At 38.8% G+C, this 25685-nt stretch overlaps 3 protein-coding genes across 5 annotated transcripts in view; 2 read left to right on the plus strand and 1 right to left on the minus strand.

The window, feature by feature from the left end:
* The first annotated feature begins 2010 nt into the window (after positions 1 to 2010).
* On the plus strand, positions 2011 to 5952 carry LOC149020154 (small ribosomal subunit protein eS19z). The gene is made up of 5 exons (XM_089148243.1): positions 2011 to 2129; positions 2889 to 3000; positions 3816 to 3906; positions 4766 to 4949; positions 5621 to 5952. Exons 2-5 carry the CDS (start codon positions 2917 to 2919, stop codon positions 5694 to 5696), a joined length of 435 nt encoding a protein of 144 aa, XP_089004369.1. The 5' UTR covers positions 2011 to 2129; positions 2889 to 2916; the 3' UTR covers positions 5697 to 5952.
* A 1824-nt stretch (positions 5953 to 7776) lies between these two features.
* On the minus strand, positions 7777 to 11776 carry LOC149020155 (microtubule-destabilizing protein 60-like). The gene is made up of 8 exons (XM_089148244.1): positions 10702 to 11776; positions 10552 to 10615; positions 10378 to 10470; positions 9871 to 9990; positions 9354 to 9452; positions 9029 to 9088; positions 8843 to 8937; positions 7777 to 8683 (listed from the first exon to the last, which is right to left on the minus strand). The coding sequence occupies exons 1-8, from the start codon at positions 11562 to 11564 to the stop codon at positions 8572 to 8574; spliced, it is 1506 nt and encodes a 501-aa protein (XP_089004370.1). The 5' UTR covers positions 11565 to 11776; the 3' UTR covers positions 7777 to 8571.
* A 2054-nt stretch (positions 11777 to 13830) lies between these two features.
* The window catches only part of DGK1 (diacylglycerol kinase1), a 28673-nt gene continuing 16818 nt past the window's right edge, over positions 13831 to 25685 (plus strand). For 2 of the 3 annotated variants that reach the window (XM_089148245.1, XM_089148247.1), the window contains exons 1-4: positions 13831 to 14215; positions 17045 to 18748; positions 19088 to 19454; positions 19708 to 19784. In XM_089148245.1, coding sequence (XP_089004371.1) covers positions 17567 to 18748; positions 19088 to 19454; positions 19708 to 19784 — 1626 coding nt within the window. In that variant the 5' untranslated portion in view covers positions 13831 to 14215; positions 17045 to 17566. Of the gene's footprint in view, positions 14216 to 17029; positions 18749 to 19087; positions 19455 to 19707; positions 19785 to 25685 lie in introns of all 3 variants that reach the window. The other variant, XM_089148246.1, reaches the window with a different exon arrangement.

The following is a 25685-nucleotide window of genomic DNA, read 5'->3' on the forward strand; positions in this document are numbered from 1 at the left end:
GAAATGAACATACCTTCAACAAACTGTTAGTCTCCTTTTGAAGTCATTTTTTTTTGGGTCAAAAGTTCAACATTTCATTCATAATGTTGAAAGAAAACACAGACACAAACACCAAACAAAAGGGGAAAAAACAAGAACTAAGGAATGGGTTGAGCCCAATAAACCCTCAACAAACTGGTTGTGACAACCACAGAACTAGAAAAATATACTGGATATGATAAACGTATCCACCACCATCGCCTACGGAGAGTGAAGAGTTTTTAGCAATACCATCATTGAAGCTACTGGCTCCCTTCACATATCTTACAGGTGCAACCCCAAATCAAACCTAGACACCACCGGAGAGGCACTATTATAAGTTGAATTCAGATGCAAATCTCTTGGATGGAAAGGCACGCTTACTTAAGAATTCATCACTAGAGTCTTTCAGTAAAAAAAAAAAAAAAATCATTAGAGTCTGGCAAGGGAGAGGTGTAATAGCAGACTAGCAGTATCTGATCAAATTCCCTCGTCTTCGGTTCTTCAGGCAATTTAGGTAATTGCTTTGAGATAAGGTCTTCTTCAAGTGTTGTAGGGTATTCTTCCCTTAAAGGCTGAATTTGATAATCTCTCTAACTAATGTTGTAAATGAAAATCCCAATAATGCCCTTTGGAAATCTTCAATATAGTTTTTTTTTTTTTTTTTTAGAATAGGTAGCTGATAATATTAGAAAAATAATGTACAAAAATTACATTCGATAATAAATCTTTCCCTCTACATCATCACAGACAATATCCATGAGGGCATAAGGTATTTCCCCTTGATCAAAATGGATCAACGACGCCTCAAGAAGGAGGCTAGTCAAAAAATCCGCACCATAGTTTAACTCTCGGACATAATGCATGAACACACACTCCGTGAACTGTCGCTGTAAGGAAGTGATCTCATGAGTGAGTTCTGCAACGAACCAAGGGGAACGATGAGTTCTACGAATCATCAAGATGGCTACTCTAGAATCAGATTTGATTTGAACACACCGAATACCCATGTGGATAACACGCTGCAAGCCCAGTCAAATAGCCCAGCCAAGCACTCTCTTTACTCCTTGATCTTCTATCTATACTCTCAGGAGACTAATAACATAACTGACTCCCTAGCTCAAAGAGGCCTAGTCTTGTGCTTTGATGATTGAATGGCCTATCTCATCCCAATGGTTATCTGATCTCTATAGTATACAAAAGCTAATGAATTTTTCTTTATTCACCTAAAAAAATAAAACAACATTGAAAGGCTAATAATGCATGTCTCAATGCCGGAATCAATTTTTTTACCCTAGTAAAATTGTAATCTTGAGGGAGTGTAAATACCGTCTAAGATTGTATGGTTCCACCAACCATGCGTCAACAAAGCCCACCCCACCCCACCAAAAGAAAAAAGAGAAAAACTAGCAATACAATGGAATGAAGGCTTGGATTGGGTGTACTTAACAATTCAACCACCTTAGTGAAAATTAGTGAAAATTAATAATAAATAACCAAATAATAATGCTAGTATATCCTTTAGTGACAGTAAACATATAATCAGAGGACTATAGAGGTCCTATCCGTGTAGGACAGATTGACCGCATTACAAATTTACAATCCATGGCTGCTAGGGTTCTCCTAACCAGGTGTGTAACTCGCATAAACTGTTTTTTCTGCCCAAAATTTTATTTTGCAACACATGGCATTTTTATGATTCACCGTCTACGATTATAAAGAAAGAATGAGAGAGTATAGCCGTTAGATCTCGAAAATGCCGTATCAATGGTGATAATGGCGACTTCCTATGGATATGGACCCATTCCGAACCAAAATGAGATCATATCCATGCTCACTTAACCCGATTTGCATGGGTTAGGTTAGATTGGACCGGAAAGAATAATATTCACGTATACCAAACCCGGTTAACCGGTCCAACCATTGACAAAGTGTCAAAGACACAGACACCTCTCAAAACCCTAACTCTCCTCTTTCTCCTTATTTAACGTTTTATCCGCCTCTAAGCATACGTCTCTGCTCCTGAAGGATTCGTCCCTCACTCCCTCTCTCTTCTCCCGGCGCGGCTTTATTCACTTCTAGGGTTTCGTTGAGCAGCAGGGATCGGCGTGGTAAGTATTTCGATTCGTTTGAGCTATGTTAGATTCGTAAAACACGCTCATTTGGGGTTCTTTAGATGTACTTGGTTGCCGTAGTTCACCAATCTGGCCTTCTTTTATGGATTTTGGGTCTTCGTCCGAAGTGATCTTTACTAGGGTTCACTGAGAAGCAGTGGGCAATTCGTTGGATATCACCGTTATCTGTTTTTAAACGCTGATGAATGATGCGAACGCTGTATGAACACCAAGAGTTCTGCTTAGTCTCACCATCTGTAGTGAAGCAATTAGAATGTCTTTGTTGTTGACGTTTTATTTTGGCATTGGACTTTGGTTTTGTGTCTAATTGTTCCAGATGCTGAACCTGTTTTCTCTGTGCGGTAACAATATATTTATTAAATTCGTTTTGGAACTATCATCCATCAATTGTTTGATGATTCGCTACCCCTAAGATGGTCTAAATGTGGTGATTGTTACTTGATACTTGAATCATATAGATTTATTAGAATTTTACAGTTGATTCTGATATTAGAATGATTGGTTCTAAATAATACGCAGCTAGGTGACATCAGAAAGGTTGATGTTTTTATGTAGTTATATTTTGCCTGTAGTCCATGGTTCAAATTTAACATATTAAAACCTATACATGCATTTTTAGGGCCATTCTTCAAAAGCTTGAGTGTGTTTTTGGCTGCCCCTTTCAACTTATGATCTGTATAAAACGTCCGTACTGACCTCTCTCTTTTGTGCCGTTCCCATTTGACTATGTTCCAGAGACGCTTGCCTAGTGACTAGGAACACAATGGAAACTGCCAGAAACGTGAAAGATGTGTCACCACATGAGTTTGTGAAAGCGTATGCTGCACATCTCAAGCGATCAGGAAAGGTATGATCCTGTGGAACTCTTGAGGGTCTTCTTTTTCTTTTTTATTTGTTAGCTGTTGACCTGTTGTATACTGGGTTTATTTTTTCATCTCTCCTTTTGATGTTTAGAATTTTTTCATCTCTCCTTTTCATCTGCCCCTTTCAACTTATATTTGGCAATGCCTTTACTTAATTATGTGTATTTTAATAATTTTTTGCTGTAGTTTTTTTTGCTTAGGCCATCTTTGTGCGATCTAATAGAATGGTCCAGTTGTGGTTCAGAATATGTATTTGATTCTGTTGGTTCATTATAGTGGTTAGTGTTTCCAGTGCATCTGATGTAATTTGGTTTGTTACTTGGTTATGTGGTTGTTTATCCTCTTTGAAGTTGGAAATAGGAAATAAGCAGTGCTGTTATGTTTCTTTGCTATTTGTTTTCTGTCACCCTTTCCAATTCAATAAAAATTATTTTCTGTCACCCTTTCCAATTCAATAAAAATTATTTTCTGTCACCCTTGCCAATTCAATAAAGATTCTCAAATGTACGTAGACTTTACAACTTGATTTGCGGGGTTGATACAATTGTATTGCTTTTCTAGCACAGTCCCATGTATAGATTGTTGACACAATTTTCATGCTGTTATGTCAATGGGGATTGCTTTGAAGGCTGGAAGGAAACTGTTGTTACATATTTATGATTAGAGGGCTGTGTGTCATGTTGACATTTTCATTAGAATTATGTGTCATGCACTTGTTATTAAAAGCTGACCTATGATAGGTTTATTTTCGCCCCAAAGATGATGCATCTCAGTTCATTTTCTTTTTATTTGTGAGCAGATGGAACTTCCCCACTGGACTGATATTGTGAAGACTGCTACTTTCAAGGAGCTTGCTCCCTATGACCCTGACTGGTACTATATAAGAGCCGGTATGTAGCTGGGTGCTTCAACTTTTATTCCTCATATCTGATGCAATTTGTTTATGATACATGAGTGAAAGCATTTTTTCCTTTTCAGATTAGACCTGATGCATTCTGCTTTACCTTGTGATCATGGTTATCAAAGCGTCCGCCTAGGCGCGCCGAGGCGGCAAAGCGGTTTTTGAACCGCTTAAATTGTGACCGCTTAACTAACGAGCTGATTTCTTGCCGCTTTTTTGTTTATCCATTACCGGTTTGCCGTCTTTTGCGCCTTATTGCCGCCTAGATGCTAAAGCAGCCGCTTTTTTTTACATTTTGTAATTTGTGCATATTAGTTTTCTTTTTTTTTAATCATAATTTATCCTACAATGCCGAATATAAATTTAAATATGTGAGCCATTTTGGAATTGAGGCCCAAATTGCCTGTCGGCAACAAAATGTGAAGCATGAGCCATATTCAATGATTACTGATATAGTACATACTACTTTTCTTTCATTTTTAGTTTTCACATTGATTATTGATATAGTACATGCTACATAATTATTGTTATGAATCTATGAAGCTTGATGAGATAAAGTTATGTTTTTATTCTTTTTTTGGATAATGTTTCATAACTGTGATTCTTGAATGTTTTTTTATTTTTATTTTTATGAATGTGATTGTTGAATGTTTGTTTAGTACTTTAGATTATTATAAAAAGTATTTGTATTAAAAAGTAGTTATATTAAAAATATTGACTAAACCGCTTTGGTCGCTTTATTGCCGCCTAAGCGCGCTTAGTCGCCTAATCGCCAAGACGGAGCCCCAATCGCTTTGGTCGCTTTGCCGCTTTAATAACCATGCTTGTGATCATTTATCTGTTTGCAGCATCCATGGCTAGGAAGATCTACTTGAGGCATGGAATTGGTGTTGGTGGCTTCCGGAAGATCTATGGTGGGCGCAAGAGGAATGGTAGCCGTCCTCCCCATTTCTGCAAGAGCAGCGGTGCAATTCCTCGTCATATCCTTCAGCAATTGGAGACGATGAACATAATCGAGATGGACCCAAAGGGGTAAGAAATAGTTTACCTCTGAATATTAGTGTGCTGGTTCCTTGCTTTCAGTAGTGCAACTGTTAAACAGTTATTGCAGCCTCTTTGTTGGTTTTCAAAAATTGGAAACAGCCCTTACTGCAAAGCAGGTGCCTGAGGCTGCATGCACATGCTGCTGTCATACCCTACAGTTGCTAGAACATTGTCTGTTGGAATTCTCTTTTCATAGCATGTTCCCTTTCAGTTGCTAAACTTTCATGTAGATATTAGGAAAACTTAATCAGTGTTAATTTTGTTTCAACCCTCTTGTAAATCAATATGTTCGGTAGTTCAATCTCAACTCTCAAGTAATTATGATTATTATGACTTGTGTCTTGATTTGTGTTTAAGACAATCCCTTTTTTTAACTGTAATGATTTTGTCAGTGGCCGAGTATCACTGCTACTGGAGTAGTGAGAATATTATTGCTCCCATCTCCCCCTGCCACACCCTAAAAAAGAAAACCTTTCTTACCGAACCCCAAAAAGTTTTCTACGCATTGTGAGGCTTGGTTGATTGGTTGGTTTCAATTAGCTGATATAATGTAGGAAGACGTGGTTCATTGTTTGCTCAATTTCTTTACAGTCATTTGCTTGTCCGTTGTAAAATGTTGTTTACTGAGCTAAATTTTTGGTTGCATTTGTTTGTTTCAGTGGGAGGAGGATCACATCCAGTGGCCAACGTGACCTTGATCAAGTTGCTGGAAGGATTGTTGTTGCCCCCGTTTGAGGTTGTCTTTTTTGGTATTTACATTTAGCTGGTTCAGAGGATGTAGCTGTGGAGAGATTTTTGAGACAATCTGATCCCTACAATTTTCTTTCGTACTTACAGATAAAATGTAGTTTTAGTTTGAATTTATATGCTTGTTTCTGTCTATTCGGACCTGCATCACTTTTTTTTCATTATTATTTTTCAAAGAACCAATGTAAGAACAATGACGCATTTTGCGACCGTTTTGAACTAGTTTGTGGAATTTTGCAATCGACTTGGGATGCTTGTCTTCTGTTTGGCAGTAGGTTTTCTGGGTTCAACTTTAATGCGGCACTGTGCTGCCAACGGTCTAGATCAGAATCTCGGTCGAGAGGCAGCAGGTGCTGTGCAACATTCAAGTCTGCCCCAGGTTTTCCATGCATGCTGCTATTTGGATCTAGATTAGCCTAATTGAGAATTTCAAGGAAACAGATTCAGTATATCGGATCTAGATTAGCCAAAGTTGGAAATCTCACCGTGATTACACTTCTTTGATTGCCGTAGTGAGATTGGCTTTAGTTGGGGTTTTCTTTTGGGTCCGTTCTTAGGTTGGTTGGTTGTTCTTCCTTTCTCTGGAATGTAAGATAAACCTCCAAAAATTTGTTCCGTCTACCTGAAACAATTAAAAATCCTTTCGTGTTAGTGCTGCATAATCAAAACCCCTATGCAATCATCTGATACAAATGGTTGATTATTTGCTTTTGTAGTGTGGCCTCTTGCCTGTCTTTTTGATTTTCCTAGCAAAGACTGGTTGATTAAGACTTTGGCATCTTCATACTGCCCCAAAAATACAACATTTCCTTTGAGAAAGACTTCTTCACAAGTTGCCAACAAGATTGGATCCGTTACCCGTTATGATAGAGGTCTGAGTTGCGCCACACTTCTTCACCATGTATTAAAAAATGTTCTCACCAGGGATCTCTCATATTACTTATTTTTGTCAAATTTAGAGGTGTGCTCCCCTTCTAATATGTGGTGGAGAGGTGTGAGAGGAGCACGAAACTCTATCCATCCCAATTCATTACTAGCACCCCACTTACTAAAGCTACAAGGTTAGTGAAATACTAGAAACCTATTGCACTAGTGGACTATCCCACGCAACTCAGATTCATATGTTTCTACATTGTCCCAACTCAAAGGCAATTTTTGTGATCTCATTGAAGGCTTCAAAATGGTCACACTCTTCACCACTGCTGACTTAGATTGGTACCTTGCTCAAAACTCTTAAAAGCTTCATCTGTTCAATTTGAGAGTTTTATACAGAATATCAATGTACTTTATTCCATTTGGGTGAATCACACTGCAGTCTCTCATGAAGCAAATCCAAAGACTCCAATGCAGATAAGGACTAATGCATTATCCCACACAAGAGACTACAGGCTACCTGGAAATAATAAAAATATCAAATGGCAATCTCCTTTACCTCCATGGATAAGGATAACTGTTGATGGGGGGGGGGGGGCACAAGGCAGGATTTGGAGGAATAGCAAGAGACCATATGGGAAAGATGCTTCTCTGTTTTGCTGAAGATTGTGGAAATCAAATAGCATTATTTGCAGAATCTCTAGCTCTTAGAAAAGCACTGGTTTGGCTAAGGAAAATCATCTGGAGTACATAATCATCGAAAGTGATAATCAGTATGTCACTCAACTTCTACAAAAGCCTCACTCGAAGCCAGTGATAATCAGTATGTCACTCAACTTTCTACAAACGCCTCACTCGAAGCCTGCGTGGAAGATTGAATTTATCATACAAGACTCAAGATCATTGTTTCAACACGTCGCTAATATTCAAGTTCAGCATACTCAATGAGAATGCTGCACAGCAGATGCTGTTCAAACCTCATTAGCCTTCTTTAGTTCCCCTCCCCTCTACTCTGTTTCATTTGCTCGGCAATGTTAATAGATGATGTACATTGTTATACCTTTCTTTGTAGTTTTAAATCCAAATAAGTTCAAATCTTCTCCAGTTTAGTTGTATTGAAGAGACATTTTCTGCTGTGGATACTGAATTTTCTGGCGTGACGAGATTCATCAGATCGAAAGAAATTCTCCAAGATGTAATCATTGTATCATCAACACCTGGGAATTATTCAATGAATCCATACAAACAAATTCATTGCTGGGGATCAAAGAAAACAATAGGTTTGCTTGGATTGAACCTGAATATGTCAAATTCCCATGGTCAGACCCCTGAACTGAAGTCCAGAGTGAAACTATTCACACAAAAATGCAAGTAAAATCCAAATGGGGAAGGTTATTGTGTCATCTTTGCTTGCATAAGTCTAAAGATATCTGCCACGCATTCTAATCAAGTTGGGTGGAATTCTTAGATAGATTTGAGATGAGCAAATGGAGAAAGTGTTGAGTTTGAAAGATTGGTATTTAAGGGAATACAGAGGTAGTCATGTGCTTTTTAAAGGATATTAAAAAGGTTTTTGCTATAGCCATTAAAGTCTCGGTCTATCTGAAGGAGGTTGTCATCCCTATGAACTTGTTTCTATATCTGATAACTATGATAGAATGCAAACATGAAAGCAAGAACCACAAGACACTGTCAAAATTCAAGGGGCCATCTCCCTCATTACTTGGCTAGAAAGACTACAGACTTACACCCACAGAAAGCAAGAAGAGCGACTTTTCAATTTGGTTATTAACTAACTACTGGTGTAAAGCAGCACTAGCTTCCTGTTTCAATATTAATGTTGGCAACAAATGAAATTATTTTCATTTCTTACAATTGGGCAAGAAAATGCAAAAATCAATTCTTTTCCTAAGGGAGGAAATGCTGAACATGAGGAATCTTTTGTTTTTTGCTTCACCATTTGTTCTCCTTTTTTTCTTTTTTGTAGCTTTCAGTGTTGATGTGTATACATGTTGATGTCATTCCATGACATGCATTTGATTTTCTTGTGCTGAGGAATTTGAAACCTCGGCTCTCTAGGAATGGTTGGTTGTTTTTCTGACCTGCGAAACAATGCAACAATAAAACTACAAATACATACTACAAGTTCAGACTGCCAAAACATTGGAGAATACATAGTACAAGTTAGACTGCCAAAACATTGGAGGATAGCCCTTTCCCTGGTTTGCAACATCCCCCAAAAGAAATGTGATTAACCTTACCTTTTAGGTATAAAAGGCCTGTCAAAGTATGGCATGGGTTGTGCTTTTGGGATGAGCTCTCTTCTCAGCCTCCTGATCTCTTCTTCTTCTTCCAACTACAGTGATAAGAAACATAGGAAGATTGTTTGAGACTACCGTACTTTAATTAGAATTTGCTCATTCTAATTATAGTTAATTGTCACTTACCTTCTGCTGTTTTTCTCTTTCTAATCTATACAGCTCAATAAGGCTCAGTTTCTCAGCAACCTAGAGAGAGAGAGAATTGTAATCTTTAGTTGATATTGAAAAGTCATACTCAAGGACATAAAACAATGCAATGGATACGTCAGAAATTCAAGAACCATATCAGATTGGTTCGGATCTCATCATGTGTCCCATCCTCATTGTTGGCAATCAAACTTAAGCAATAAGAAGCAAAGAGTCAAACAGCCTTTGCCATAAACAGAAGAAAATGTGTTACTTGCCATTGAGCACTGTTATGAATTAACATAGTTTAGGGATAGTAACTTACATGGTGATCAAATTCAGCACGTTCCACTGCCCTTATATCACTATGTAGCTGCCAGTCAATTGGTCTGGTGCATTCTTTTACTGGAGGCTTCACCAAGCACTGGGACATCATGAAATCAGCAAGCACTTAAATATTAGCACATAGAACTCTCACAGATGAACTTAATTATCTTCCCCATTTACCCTTTCAGATAACTAAGAATTATTTGAAACAGAGCATAACTCAAATTAGATCATCCATGCCAGGATAGAACATAGAAGGGTATACAAAATTCCCTCCCCTTTTTGACAAGTTAGAATTAGTCAGAGACAAGACAACCCCAAAATGACTACTTAAATAAATGTGGCTGAACCCAAACTGATTACTTAAATACAGTTTCTTGTTCAAATTGTTTCAAGCGAATTACCAGAAGGATATATCTGTAGGAGAATTTCAAAAGGAAGTAGCATAGAACTCCAGTGAGAAAATTCATTAGTTACAATTGTGGTGCATGTAAAGAAAGAAAAAAAAAACTCACTTCTGGTTCGTCTGTTGTCCAAGGCAACCCTTGTGCAATTGGCACCCTCTGTCTCTCCTCCTCTATAATCATCTCCTGCATCTTCTTGAGAAACTCTTCCTCTTTAAACTTCCCTCTTTGCTGAAATGTAGTTAAATGTCAGATGGAGCCATAGTAGAAAACAATATTTCAAAATGTGCCTTCCGTACAAAACCATAGGTTCGTTTTCATAGTGAAATTACGAATCAAAACTTAGGGTTTTCTGTTCTAGAGGTATCAAGGAATCATGATGAAGTTTGAGGACTGAAAGCTAGAATAAGAATGGATTTGGCTAATTCAGAAATTCATTAGTTGTATACTTCAGAAATGGTAAGACATATATTACAGTTAAAGGAGAATCTTTTACATGAAGCTCATTAAATGTCATTACACTTTTAGTCTACCTCTGAACAATAACAGCAATTAAATTAAGTCAATTCAAACAAATCGTTAACACTCTTAGTTAAATTCAGTAAATTCAATGGTTACCTCAGTTCTTAGTCTAAATGGTTGTTGACTCGTCACTTTCGGCTGTTTCTTCTTCCACGTTTTTCTACTAAATGCCGTCGAGGATTCAGAGCTCTGAAAATGCAACATCTTTTAGGTTCTCACAAAAATTTCTTTAAGATCCATTATTTCATTATAAAAGTGCCAGATTCTTACTTTTCGACTGCCCCTGCTCCTTTGGTCTCCCCCTTCCCTAGATGTCCTGCTTGTGAATGTAAAGCTTAAGAACAGAAGGGAAACAAGAAAAGTCAGTGACACTCAAATAGAAGGAAATGAGTTCAATCATACAATGATGTCCTAACTTACCTTCCTTGACTGCTGTCTGATGAAGAAGAAACCCTAGAATCTGAACAGGAACTCTCTGATGTGGAAAGCAGGTCTGATTGACTGAAACAAGAAGCGGATGCATCTGTCTGTAGGTCATTAGGTTGCAATCCTGGTAGTGCCCACTTCACCGGCTTCTTAATGCCTCCCTTCTCTGCCTCTTCAGTCTTCTTTGAGTCCTTAGAAGACGGCATTGAATGAATCCTCTCAAATGCTCTGACCAAATGCATGACTCTTCCAGAGCCTCCTTCAGGGATACTGTTTCGGGCTGCTTCCAGCACCCTATCCCTCCGTCTCTTGATCTTCGAACTACCCATTTCATTCGAGAACTCCTCCGGATCGTAGTTAAGTGATCCATTCGGTGAAGACTCGTTACCCTCCACAGCTTTCTCCTGTGAATCCGCAGCAGTTTCGTAGTTTTCAACAGTGTTCTGTTCCTGTTCAAGTTCCGTCCGTAACTCATCTAAATCTATAATATCCTGTTCTATGCTACTCCTATCTTTGAAGAACTCTTCTTGAGAAGCTCTGAGATTCTCGTAGGCAATATGAGGGCATTTCTTGTGATTACCCCCCATATTCTCTTTGCAGTTGCAGGAAACAACACCAGAATTCGACGTCTTCGATTTCTTCTTGGCTACTATAAATTTCCTTTCTTGAATCTTGGTACGAGGAGAAGCGATCTGATAAGAAATTTTCGGTGCAGATTTCTTCGATGTGGCGGATTTGACAACCGGAGAATCTGCTTTTTTCTGCAGAGGACTTCTGCTTGTGAGATTGGGGTTCGAATTCTCAGTCTCTGGAGCTTTGAATCGGGATTGTTTTTGATCTTTCGAAGGGGTCGCCATGGTTGGAAATCGCTGAATCGATTTCTTTATTTACTGCGGCGAGGGTTAGGGGGCGAGAAGAGTGGACGGAGAATGAGCAATTTCGGATTATCGTCTCTGGTTGTGTTTTCGCTGAAGGAACTGAAGGAAGATGAAGAGGCGCAATAGATGGATGAGAAATTGGGAAAGAGAGCGTTAGGTCATCGACGCTCTCGTAACGGCTAAATTTTCTGGAACAAGAGTAACGGCTAGTAGTTTTGCTGGGGTTTTGTTTGCTGACGTTGGATTTTTATTTTAAATGTTAATTCACTTTGGATCGTTGGTTCGTTAGGTTTTGATTGGCCTTGGCCGTTTATTTTAAATGTTTATCCACTTTGGCTCTATGAGCCGTTATGGTTCTTTCCTTACTGATTTGGATCTGAGGAGTCCGGATCGGTATACCAGTACAGGATCCGAACTTTAGAGAAAAAAAGAATTTCATTGGAAACCCAAAAAAGGCTGTGTAGATTTTTTTTTTTCCAGACCTTGCTCTAGGGATGGAGCTATGGAAACCTTGTGCCATCTTATCCTGCTGGTTTCTTTCAAGAAAAAAAAAAAAAAATTTTTTTTTTGGGGGGGGGGGGTTGTTGTTGAGAATTGATTGCAACGTGGGGAGTGGGGACAAAAACATACATAGATTCAGTGTGTTTCACACATTGATGTGATATGCTATGTCCATGAGCAAAAATGAAGAGTTTTCACTACGTAGAAGAGGAACTCGAGGAGATTCACAATCAATTGCCAAAAACGACATTACAAGAACTCTCACATAAAACCCTAATCGAAAATTAAAAAAATCCCTTAATTACGTGGTAGGTGAACATAAGACGCATATAGATAGCCAATCGGGTAAACGAGTGTAGGCATCAGGTCAAGTTATATTGTACTGTGGGAGCTTTGTGTTTGGGCCACTGCTTCCACTACAGATCTCTGCAAATTAGTCATTTTGATCGCTCACTAAAGTATATCGGTGTGGGTCCATCTTTTGAAATTGGGTACAATAATTCAGGTCAGAATATCATAGGGACTATTACATATACCATATCGACAGTTGAACTTGTGACCTAATCATCAAAGGTGCATGTCATTTTAGTGTGAGTAATCCTTCATTGGTAGAAAAGGGAAATTTTAATTGAGAGGGTATTTTTGATAATCCCAAACCCTAATAGAAAAGGGAGGGGGAATTTGTTCATTGATAGATTTGTATTAGGGGATGAAAACTATTATTTATACTATCAGGAGAATCGAACCCATGACCTCTTAACTAAGAAGCATTGATTATTATCAACTGAGCAACCCTTTGATAGTCCACACATCAAACTAAACGGATATAGGTGAGAATCAAGAGTGCACATTTGGCCTTAAAAGTGGGTTAGGATCAAGATGTGCTGACCTTGAATTAAGGCAAAAGCAAGCATACATAACTGGTCTCAATTCACCCCTAATCTTTTTACCCTAATTTTGGTATTGATCGTTATAAAACACTAAATAAAGTTGTAAAGAGATCATTACCAAAATGTTACTTTGTTTTAACATTAACACTATCCCCAAATTCATATATATTTTTTAAGGTTTGAACAATTGATTTTTCACATTAGAGGTACTAAGATGGAGCTAAGTGCAAATACAATGTATACAAGGATAGGGACATGCCAACCTGTCCTTACTTGTTATAGTCAGGGACAATCACGACAAAATTGAACTTCGCTTAACCTCTTGGAGTTTAGAGTAGTGACAAAAATTTTATGCCCTAAATGAACATCAAGCAAAATTGTCTTAAATAAACTTAGGTAGAAGTATTTAAGGTTGGAATTAGGGTTTTAAAATCTCGACCCCAATCAATCCCTCTGAATTTCCAGTTATATCCACGTGGACAAAATCTAGACTCCTAAACCAATACATCAACCTAACACATGTGTGCTAAATCCTCGACATTGTTAAATGAGATTTTTTTTTTTTTTGTGGTACTGATACTTTTTTAATTCGGAAAATGTAATACCATTCACAAGGGTCAAATCCAAGACATTTCCATTGAGAAGCATGGATCTTTACTACTCAACCGATTTTAGTCAAACGAGATTTTGGTCTGTTATCTCGGTCGAGATTTCGATCCGACTGATAAGGTGTTTTACTTGACGGTCAAGATTGAGCAAGGTCCGATGAACAGTTGGGGGTCGTTCCTTAATAAATTACCCTGTCGTTATCTCTTCACTGTGTTGTCGGAAGACTCGGAACTGCAACCAAACCCAGTGACGCCGACCTCGTCAGACTCCTTGACGAGTTTCCACCCAGTTAAAACTTACAACTTACAACACGCCGGGCCCATTCGCAACTCTCTTTACACACGGGAGCTTAACTGGATGCCGCGTGTCCAACGAGAAGCATAAGAAATGGAGAAAAGGAAATGCAAAAGAACATAAACAGCTGTTCGAAAGAATCGAAAACCTTCTAATCGATGTTCTTTTCCTCTCAAAGCATAAATTTATATATGTTATAGCACGGTAATGAAGCAACCTAGGCAACTTTGATCATTGGATTTCGGGTATGAACTCATGCTTCTCAAGATTTAGCGAGGAACATCTCCAACCGACTCGATCTTTCGCTTCGAGGCCGTCTGCAGATCCATTTTGAATGTAACTCTTCGGATCTCTAATTAGCTGCTCTACTTTTTTTATTATTCTCCCCGGCTTCTCGTCTGATCGAGTTTTTTTATTCAGAGTGGAATACCATGTCGGCAGCCCGAGTCCGTCTTTTTGTTTTCTGTTATGGGTTTTAGTTATTTTTTCACTGAATGTGGTGATGAACCATTTATGGGTTTCTTGTGGTTTCAGCGCGTTTTAAGAGGGTGTTGGGTTGATAGGGATTCGAAGTGATTACCTTCTGTTTTTATTTACTTGCGTTCTGCATTTAGCACTGGTTGATTCGTATAGATTATGCAGGCGTATCTTTAATTCTTTATCATCGTCATTCTCAGACTCCTAGTTTTGTTAAATAATGATATAGACTGTAATTAGGAAAATAGTTTGTTTCGCTAGCATTCTTGTTGTTATAAGTATGGAGAAGTGGAAATCGAAGGAATACATTTTTTTCCGACAGCCAGCGTTTTTGTTTGAGGGGGAAAAACTACTGAGTAAGACAGTCTCCTAGAAACCCAAATAGGAGCAGAAGATTCCAGACAAGGACTAGCCAGTATCCCGCACTGGGATAAACACACATTTACATTCTGTAATATTATGGTTAGAAGCATGATGGATAATCATTTAAGAAAACCTTTTTTCTATTAATCTTACAAGTTACAAGTTTGCATCAGCTGTAGTTTTAAATGTTCTTAGGGCCTTAAGATTGTGTATTGATAATTGCTGTTTGGCCCATCTAATTAATCATGCACTTGGGGACTTAAAAGAGATGGCAAGCAGTCAATTGCAAAATATGAATTTACTATCCATATGATGCTTGGTCTATGTCCAATCTTTGGAGGATGGAACCAATTAGTTGAGGATTGATCATGAATGCCATTGTCAATACCAACAGCTTTATTCATTAGAAATTGCATTGAATTGCTCCCCAATTTTCAACAGCCAAGGAGTCTGTGTAAATAAGTGTCTGTAACTTCATATAATCCGCCACAAAAGCTATCTTATTAGTGAGTAAATGGAAAGTAGAAAGAACTGCATTTCTTAGTACACTAGTGTTTTGCAGTACCTTGCCCTGCCATTTCACTCATAGTTACTCTTGGGATCTCTTAGGATCATCTTCAACATTGCCATTGCGATGATAGGTTGTTGTAAAGCAAGTAATATAAAGACTAGTATGAGAAATGTAACTGCCAGAGGGTAAGTGTGTCGCCTGCCGACTAACAGTGAGAAACAAGTCAAGAAGATGAAGGCTGAGGAGTGCCACCGTGCACCCTCCTTAGTACCGTAGATGCCCCCTAGTGGTGCAGCTGGGTGTAAACGAATTGGCTCCTTAAAATACAATAGCATCATGGCCATCCATGGTAGAAGTGCACTCTCTTACTGTGAACACCTTTGAGTTTTTTCAAGGTTATTCTCAGACTCAAATCAAATGAAGAAGATAGAGAATAGGGGATGGAAACAAGAAAAGATATATCTGTAGTTGTTTGGACAAACTCAGACAAAGAGAGAGAGAGAGAGGTGACTATCAAGGAAAGAAGCTCTTATCGACACTTGATGATTGCTGGACTGCTCCAGATGATAGTGGCTAGCGCCAAACACCTCTCTTTGATACTCCATAACAGCCCATGCATTGGACAGAGAACAGTGGAGGCCATAGGGATCTGAAATGCTCTGGCTTCTGATTCTGGGGAGTGAGGACCGGAGCCAATGATATGTCAAATGGTGCAGAGCTCACACCAGAAAATCCAAGGATAGCATAAAAAATGGTGCAAACATTGCTGGAATGGCCCCAAACACCCTTTACAATAAAAGGTTACTCTCAAAGAAAGAAGCTCTTATTGACACTCAATGAGCTGGACTGCTCCAGATGATAGCTTCTAGCACCGAACACCTCACCTCTGATATTGTCCAGAACAGCCCATGCATTGGACAGAGCACAATGGAGGCCATAGGGATCTGAATTACTCCGGCATTCTATTCTGAGGGGTGAGGGCCGATGCCAATGATATGTCAAATGACAACACATCTGAAACCAGAAAATTCAAGGATGACATCATAAATAGAGCAAATATTGCCTGGATGGCCCCAAAGGAACCCCAACACTTGATACATTATTTATGGCGTTTAATAGCCTGAATACAACGTCTGATAGAACTCAAATGGTGTTGGAAAAACTTTTTGTGGGATGAGAGTTACCTCTCAACAAGAAGCCTTTTGGATCCCATTTCAATGTATAACCTGGTAGTATTCTCATCCACTTTTAATGCGAGACTAAAGTTTCCATAAATAAGTGTTTTTATCAAAAGCAACTCAAATAATTCTAAGCCTTGAGGGAGGATAAACAAACGAAGCTGAGTTTCATATCATAATAAAAGAAAGTATTTGTAACACATTTTTCAACATAGGTTAACCATCAAAGTAAGAGTTTCAAAAAACTTTTCTTTTATTTGGTTTTGGAGATAAAGCCAGTATCTGAACACTTTTTTTTGGCAACCTTTGATTATTAAATTTGTTATGCTGGTTCCCACTTTTGTTATTTATATTTTTTTGTTTTTAGATTATGTATGGTACACAAACCTCTGCGTGACTTGTATTGGAAGCTGAATATTGATGCTTCTGAAAGTGTTCATGTTCTTCTTGCAATTATAAAAGCTACTTCTATTTAAGTATAATGTGGTTTATTTAGTTCATCTGATGAACCATATGAGGCTATGCCATGTACTTTTTCCTTCCCGATTTCAACAACTCACTGTTGGTGTTGGGGACATTTTTATTGCTTCAAGCGGATAATTATCTCATATTTTGAAATAGCACTTGGTTTTGCAGATTTCTGCAGTGCCTATCTGGCCTCTGATCTTAAACAAGGGAGCTCGTGCTGTTAAGCATAGGGATTGGTTGAAGAATCAACCAGCAAATATACTAATGAGATACCTATGACTGTTTCTTTTCCTTTAAAGTGATAAGAATTAGAAGAAGTCTTAGTTGTGAAATCATAATTCCAGCAGCTAAGTCTTAGCAATAATGCCAGTTTGCGTGTCTTTTTACCTATGGAATTTGCTCAACCCTTTTAGTTGGAATAAGGCTGAGTTATGTTGAGATAACGAGTGCATTCAGCAGCATGGAAGGGGGTGGTTAGCAACTATGGTTGATTCCCCATTGAAAGAATTTTTCCCAAGTTCAATATGAGAGTTGGATCAAATTGCCAACATAAGGTGTTGAGTTGAAGGCTATGTCTCCGGAGTGAGGCCATATTTTCTTTCATTCCTTGATTCTGGTGCCTGGTTTCTGAAGTGCACTGTTTGGACCCTTGGAAGAGTGACATTGCTATTACAAGACTTATGCTGAATAATGGATAAAGATACAGGAAATTCTGGGATGTTACTTCCAACATGGGGAAATAATGAGTCATCTGGAATGGATGAATCCCGTCTATTTGTTTTTGCTTACTTCACTGCTGCATTAGTTGGCATCCTGACTATAGTCTACACCGTCTTCCAGTGGAGAAGAAACATTAGTCTAAGCTGGATGAAAGCCATAGCTAGGTCAAAGAAAAACCCAAAAGCAAAGCACAAGGTTCCCCAAGCTGCCCATTCTTGGAGCTTGGAGTCTGTATCTCGTGGAAAGAGCCGAAATTGTTGTGTATGCTTGAAGTCTGTATCTCCAACTCAGGCTCTTGGGCCAATGATTGCTTCTGACAACTTCATCCACAATTGCAGTATTTGTGGTGCAGCAGCACACCTTAGCTGCTCTTCAAATGCTCCAAAGGATTGCAAATGTGTTTCTATGGTTGGATATGAGCATGTGATTCATCAATGGGCCGTAAGATGGACAGATGCCACAGATCAATTTGACGAAACTTCTTCTTGCAGTTATTGTGAAGAGCCTTGTAGTGGGTCCTTTCTTGGGGGATCTCCGATATGGTGTTGCATGTGGTGCCAAAAGTTGGTACATGTTGAGTGCCACACTAACATGTCTAATGAAACAGGTGACATTTGTGATTTGGGTCTCTTTAAACGACTGATCTTATCACCATTGTTTGTCAAGGAATTGAACCGAACTAGTTCTGGTGGATTTTTGAGCTCAATCACACATGGAGCCAATGAATTTGCTTTGTCTGTACGTGGACGTATTAGGAGTCAAAGTAAAAAATACAAACATGGAAGAGAAGCTTCTGCTGATTCAAATAATAGTGGTGGTACCTGTGACTCATCCACTGAGAATACTGCAGATGCTCAACAAGCTTTCAAGGGCTCGCATGAGAGTAATGGAACTTGTAATGGTAAAATGGAAAAAGAGAGCCAAAAACAAGGTGCTGAAGTCAATAATAAAGCGGCATTGCATCCTGAATACAATAGAAGTTCATCATTCAATTGGAGTGATGAGTCTCAGATATTAGGGGTCAAGCAATACGAAGTGATTGATTTGCCTCCAGATGCAAGGCCACTACTAGTTTTTATCAACAAAAAAAGTGGGGCACAACGAGGGAATTCACTCAAGCAACGTTTGAACATCCTTCTGAATCCTGTTCAGGTTCGTGAATTATAACTGTCTAATATTTTTGAGTACTTCATCAGTACTCATAAACACAAGTTTGTTATGAAGAGCATCCAGTGATGTTCTCTTATTTGAGCATGGATATGTAATGTCCTACTTGATTACTGCAGGTCTTCTGTGACAACAGAAGCAATTTGTAGATTTACCTATTTTTTTTGAGGATAAAACACCTGAAGGAGAAAGAGGCTAGCTGCCTCTAGTGAAGTGCATCTGATGTTTTATTTCATATATGACCCAACTTCCATCAACTTGGATTGTCATGGGTCACCTATCATTTGATTTTATAGACTCTTGACCTTGAGGCTTCTTTTTTAGGTCTTTGAATTAAGTTCAACACAAGGACCAGAATTGGGTCTTTATTTGTTCCGAAGAGTCCCCCATTTTAGAGTTCTTGTTTGCGGGGGAGATGGTACTGTTGGTTGGGTTCTGGATGTCATCGACAAGCAAAATTTTGTCTCCCCTCCTCCAGTTGCAATTCTTCCGGCAGGTACAGGGAATGATCTAGCCAGGGTTTTGTCCTGGGGAGGTGGCCTAGGTTCAGTAGAGAGACAAGGAGGGCTCTTTACGGTGTTACAGCACATAGAGCATGCTGCAGTTACCATTCTTGATCGCTGGAAGATATCAATACAAAACCAACAGGGAAAGCAACTCCAAGCTCCAAAGTTCATGAATAATTATCTTGGTATGTTGGTATGGCCCTCTCTGTACATATTGTTCACTAGTGATAGAAAATGTTTGAAATGAGGTGTTCCTCAACCTCCTAAGTATGCTTAGGAGTTAGTGTGAGGTAATGTTGTGTTGTCTATCAGGATGGTCTGCCAATAACGTAATGTCGAATTGTTTACATTCATGATGGACTCATCAATCTGTCTTAGATTATCATCTTCACCTGGAACTCTTGGATTTTGTGCTGTACTAATGATCATTATTCACAGGAATTGGCTGTGATGCGAAGGTTGCATTGGATATTCATAATTTGCGGGAAGAGAACCCAGAGAAGTTCTATAACCAGGTACCTACCATCTTTTAGTAGCTTCTGTATCTCAGCTATTCTCAAAAGAACTATGTATTAGTGAGTTCAGCCCACCTAGTCTCACATGTTGATGTGACAAATGTGATGGGGACAGGGACAACCTATGTTTGGAACCCCTTTGAGTCTATGGATTTTATGTGCATACATGGTTGGGTATTTGTTTCTATTGGTTCTTAATCTAATGGTTCCAAAGAAGATGAATCATGGTATCCTTATGTAATCATTCTCTTTAATACTTTATGGTACCATAAGGGAGAAATTCATGATCTCAGAGGGGATTGAGCTGCTGTAGTCCATCTGATTTTATGACATTTTACAACCCATCTAATTGTTTTCTTTGTAATGTGCATGATTTGTGTGAATTTGCACTTGCTTTTAAGAGATTTGTAATAAGGGTACTTTAGTCAAAAGTTTTAGTGACTTATAATCATGGTACAAAATTTCGGCGAAATATCACCGAGTGTCGCTAGGTGGCAAAACAAAAAGTGGGACCGAAACAATATCTGCAAAATATCGCCAAAAAATCGGCGGTGTAGCCAATTATTCATTTTATTGCGATAAATTCGGCAAAATATCACCCTTTATAATTGAATTTCGATGTGATTATTAAGATTTTCTAGAGCTTCTTTCTTCTATTTCTTGCATTCTTGAATGTTTCTTAATCTACTCCTACTAATTAGGAATGTACAATCATAATAATTTACACTATTACAAAATCATATGAGATAGGAAAGGTGAATTGGGAGGATGATTATGTGATGAGGGTGGTGATTGATGAATTCTAGTAGATATGGAAGGATGAGGTATGAAGATAATGTGATGATATGGAGAATCATGGTAGAAATGTAGAATGTTTCTTGCATTCTTTAATGTTTCATAATCTAATTCTACTAGTTAGGAATGTACAATCATAATAATTCACTAGTTAGGCAACTTAGGCTAGACACCGAATTTTGATCCAAAATTACCTAAAATACCCCCCGAAACTGGGGGGCCAAATTTGACCGAATCCCCTTCCAAATGTTAGCAAAATTTCACCAACATGTCGGGGTTTTAGTGGTTTCGCTATCCACCGAAACCTCACATGGGGTGAAATTTCGGACATTGGTTGTAACTTGTATCCTTGCAACTTATTTGTTGGATTCTACTAGGATTTCAATTAGAGTTTGTATTCATGTAAAATTCTATTCCTTGTAATAGTGTACTTTCCACTTAATTATATATAAATAGAAGGGCTTGAGACCATTGATCCATAAGTCATTCTACCAATATTGTGTTTTGCAACATGGCATCAGAGCCTAAGTTCGATTAGGGAAGAGAAGAGAAAAATATCTCGCTGAGGAAAACCTATCTTAATTTCCGAGACATCTCTCGCCATCGCCTCTGATTCCGCTATCAACCCTATCCCTTAGAAAGTCATCGCCTTTGCTTCCCACCCAAACAATTGCCACTGCATACATTTTGGCGTCTACAGCAGGGTAAACCATCGACTGGAACATCACTCTCACCCTTCAAACCTTTCTTCCGCCATCGACTGGAACATCAGCCATCACCTAAACCTCTGGAACATCACTCTCACACCCTTCAAACCTTTCTCCTGGTCGCAATAAACCCTTCTTCCAGCACCGACGTTCTTCGCCATCGTCTTCCACAATCGTTAGTCATGCAATCTTCTTCAGCCAGCATCGCTATCGCCCCTAAATCTAGGTAAATCCGTTTAATACCCTGGAACGATGCTTATGTAAAAGACTTGCATCTTTGGTCGAACCTTTTTTGGTTCTCTCCTATATAGACCAGACCAGACCATTGTATCTTTGGTCGAACTATTTTTGGTTCTCTCCTAATCTATACTAGACCAGACCATTACATCTTGGCCAAGCCATATTATTGTTTTTTTTTTTTTTTTCTCTCCAAATCTCATCGATTAGCCAAAAAAAAAAGGGGACAAAGGTGTTCCTTATATGTATTTTTTGGCTTATATCATTCCTTAGAATTTTTTGGCTGGTTTGGCCATTGCATTTTGCAACATTTCAGTTACTTTGAAGGGGTGAAGACTGAAGAACTGAGACAATTCTTTCAACATGGCAACCATCGATGGTACTATTGCTCCCACTGGATCCGAACATTACCCCACTCTTCATTCTCTTTCGGTAAGATTTGATGGCACAAATTATTTGATCTGGTCTCGATCTACTTACCTGACTATTGCTGGAAGAGGACTAGTTGGACACATTACGGGCACCACTATCAAACCTACTACCGTAGGTGTTTTACAAGATAAATGGATATCAAATGACTCTCTTATTATGTCATTCCTTTTGAATTCTATGCATCCAAATATTGCTCGGAGTTACCTATTACTTGATATTACAGCCCAAATTTGGAAGGCTACTATTGAAATCTATGGACAGTTGGGGAATGATGCACAGGTTTATGAGCCACGAAAGAAGCTTCATGAGACTACTCAAAAGGAACTGACTGTGGCCCAATATTATGCTGAGTTGCGCTCTCTTTGGCAGGAGTTGGATCATTATGGGGATTATCACCCCACTAATCCGGATAATGTGACTACTTATCCGGATGCACATTGATAAGATTCGAGTATATGATTTCTTGGTAGGTTTGAATGTGGAGTACGATTGGATCAGAATGCAAGTCTTAAGTCGTTCTCCCTTTCCTACACTAGAACAGTCTTATGCTTTTGTTCAGTGTGAGGAAAGTCGTCGATCAGCCATGTTTCATACTCTTATTATGAAGAAATCAGCTTTACAGTTTGTTTGCACTAATCTGATCCAACTAAGGAGATTGTTAAGTCATAAGTGTGAGCACTGTCACAAACCATATCATACCAAGGCAAATTGTTGGAAACTGCATGGGAAGCCTGTTGATTTTGAGCAAAAACGAGCATAAAGAAAGGGAAAACCAAAGGCTAATCTTTCTAAGACAATTTCCACCACACCCTCTGCAGACGTTGGGTTTTCACAAGAGGAGTTTGCTACTCTGCGACGTATTCTGCATTCTTCTACTGCCGGTACAGCCTCGACCACTACTTCCTCTACTACTGGAAAGGATAAAGTTCGAATTGCTAATGGCTCCTATTCTTCCATTGTTGGAAAAGGGACCATTCAACATTCTCCATCATTTTCTTTGTCTAAAGTTTTACATGTTCCCTCTTTCTCTACTAACTTGCTTTCTATCAGTAGTCTTACACATGACTTGAATTGTAAAGTGATTTTTTCCCCATCTTACTGTGTCTTTCAGGATCTGGTCACGGGGAAGGAGATTAAACGCGGTAAACTAGACAATGGACTTTATTTACTCGAGCTGATGGGAGGATCTGCTTTTGCTTTAACTGCATCTTATAATCTGGTCCATTCGGTAATATCGGACCTTCATCAGTGGCACCGTAGGCTAGGTCACCCCCCTCTAGGAACTCTTAAGAAAATATTTCCTGATTTGGTTTCTTTTTGTAATGAGGATAATTTTTTTTTGTAAAGCCTGCATTTTTGCGAAGCAGACTCATTCTACTTATTTACCTTCTCTTCAAAATAGAAAAACTATTCATTTTATATTAATTCATACTGATGTGTGGGGTCCCTGCCGATGTTTGTCCTATTACGGCCATAGGTACTTTGTTACTTTTATTGATTGTCATTCTCGTTTATATGGATTTATCTTTTAAAACACAAAAATGAGGTTTTCCGATGTTTTCGTGATTTTCATAATATGATTAAAACTCAGTTCAATGCCACGGTAAAGATCCTTCGTAGTGACAATGGCACAGAGTATATTGATGGTGAATTTCAGAGATATCTCTCTGACTCTGGCATAATACACCAGACTAGTTGCGTTGATACGGCTGCCCAAAATGGGGTTGCTGAAAGAAAGAATCGGCATCTTTTAGAGATAGCCCGTTCCATTATGATTGCTATGAATGTACCTGACCAATACTGGAGTGATGCTATATTCACTGCTTCTTACCTTATGAATAGTTTTAAATGTCCTAATGAGATTCTTCATGGAGCCTCTTCTTTTGTTATTCCCCCAAAGGTTTTTGGATGCATACGTTATGCCAGAATCACAGCCCACCAGAGTAAGCTGGCTCCCTGTGGCCTACGCTGCATATTTTTGGGGTATTCTGCTACTCAGAAAGGGTTCATGGATGTAATTTTTAATAAGTCTTTGCCCTTATTATACACTTCTCCAGGGGGAGAGTCCTAGAGGAGAGGTGTTCTTTTTGACTCTAGATCTTCCTATCACATACCAACACAACTTAAGAGTCCCAGAAGAGTTTCTTGACCAAGGGGAGATTTCGGCTTAGTATACCTGAGGACTCTAATCCTCCCCCTTCGTTTTTTGAACCATGTAAAGAACTTAGCCAGGGGGAGACCACTCTTGTGAGACACACTGTTGGGGTCTTTCAAAACCAGATTGACCAGAATAAGGAGGTGCAAACTTATCGGAAGAAGAATTACAACCGGCTAAAGCAGGTGGAGAAAGGTGATACGTTACCACTTCAGTCTCCTACTCCAGAATCAGATTCTACTGTTCCCCTTAAGGTATCTTCTTCTGATCTTCTTATTGCTATTAGAAAAGGGGTTAGATCTTGTACTCAACATCCCATAGCTAAATATGTTTCTAATAACTCTTTGTCTGACTCCTACAGTTCTTTTATATCCTCTCTGTCATCTGTATCTGTTCCTAAAAGTTAGCAGGAAAGGAAGCCTATGTTGATAAGAGATGGAAGGCAGCTATGGTAGAGGAAATGCAGGCAATGAAGAAAAATGACACTTGGGAGCTGGTTACACTTCCTCCAGGAAAAAAACCAGTGGGCTGCAAATGGGTATTTGTGGTTAAACAAAATATGGATGGATCAGTCAACAAGTTGAAAGCTAGACTAGTTGCAAAGGGGTTTACCCAGACCTATGGGATTGATTATCAGGAGACCTTTGCCCCTATTGCCAAACTAAACACTGTCAGAGTTTTGTTGTCTGTAGCTGTGAACAAAGACTGGAACTTGCACCAACTAGACGTAAAGAATGCCTTCTTATATGGGGAGTTAGCAGAAGAAGTCTATATGGAAATCCCACATGGTTTCTCCGATGACAATACTGTAGGGAAAGTTTGTCGGTTGAAGAGGTCAATTTATGGGTTAAAACAGTCCCTAGATGCTGGTTTGGACGCCTCCTGAAGGCAATGACTTCTATTGGGTACAAGCAAATCAATGCTGATCATACACTATTTGTCAAGAAGTCAGGTATTAACATTACACTTCTCATTGTCTATGTAGACGATATTGTTATCACAGAAAATGATGGTGAAGGAATTCAAAAGTTGAAGGACTTTTTTGGCAGAGAGTTTGAAATTAAAGATCTAGGGAAGTTACAGTATTTCTTAGGGATTGAAGTGGCTTGATCAAAGAAAGTTATATTTCTTATCCCAAAGAAAGTATGTCCTAGATCTATTATCAGAAGTGGGAATGTTGGGGTGTAAAGCAGTTGATACCCTATTGAATCTGGAGCTAAACTTAAAGAAAAAGAGGGAGAACTAGTGGACAAAGGAAGATACCAAAGGTTGGTAGGGAAGTTTATTTACTTGTCCCACACTAGGCCAGACATCACTTATGCTGTATGGGCTGGATCTCCAGACAGGAAGTCAATTTTAGGTTACTGTACATTTGTTGGAAGTAATCTAATTACTTGGAGAAGTAAGAAACAGAATGTGGTAACTTTATCTAGTACCGAAGCTGAATATAGAGCTATTGTTCGTGGAGTTTGTGAGCTACTATGGTTGAATGGCTTGCTGCAAGATATTGGAATCCAAGTTCCAAACCCTATGATGTTATATTGTGACAACAAGGCTACTATTAGTATTGCTAAT

Source organism: Hakea prostrata, chromosome 3, assembly GCF_041222555.1.
Source record: "Hakea prostrata isolate BN-2017 chromosome 3, UWA_Hpros_2, whole genome shotgun sequence".
In the NCBI taxonomy this organism is placed as follows: domain Eukaryota; kingdom Viridiplantae; phylum Streptophyta; class Magnoliopsida; order Proteales; family Proteaceae; genus Hakea; species Hakea prostrata.

What these genes read in the sequence shown, in the direction of transcription:
- LOC149020154 (XM_089148243.1), top strand. Translation starts at nt 2,917, where the DNA reads ATGGAAACTGCCAGAAACGTGAAAGATGTGTCACCACATGAGTTTGTG. An exon ending in CTGGTACTATATAAGAGCCG is followed by an intron (nt 3,907 to 4,765) that starts GTATGTAGCTGG and finishes ATCTGTTTGCAG; the next exon opens with CATCCATGGCTAGGAAGATC. An exon ending in ATCGAGATGGACCCAAAGGG is followed by an intron (nt 4,950 to 5,620) that starts GTAAGAAATAGT and finishes TGTTTGTTTCAG; the next exon opens with TGGGAGGAGGATCACATCCA.
- LOC149020155 (XM_089148244.1), bottom strand. Translation starts at nt 11,564, where the DNA reads ATGGCGACCCCTTCGAAAGATCAAAAACAATCCCGATTCAAAGCTCCA. An exon ending in CATTTAGACTAAGAACTGAG is followed by an intron (nt 9,991 to 10,377) that starts GTAACCATTGAA and finishes ACTACATTTCAG; the next exon opens with CAAAGAGGGAAGTTTAAAGA. An exon ending in AAAGAGAAAAACAGCAGAAG is followed by an intron (nt 8,938 to 9,028) that starts GTAAGTGACAAT and finishes TTATCACTGTAG; the next exon opens with TTGGAAGAAGAAGAAGAGAT.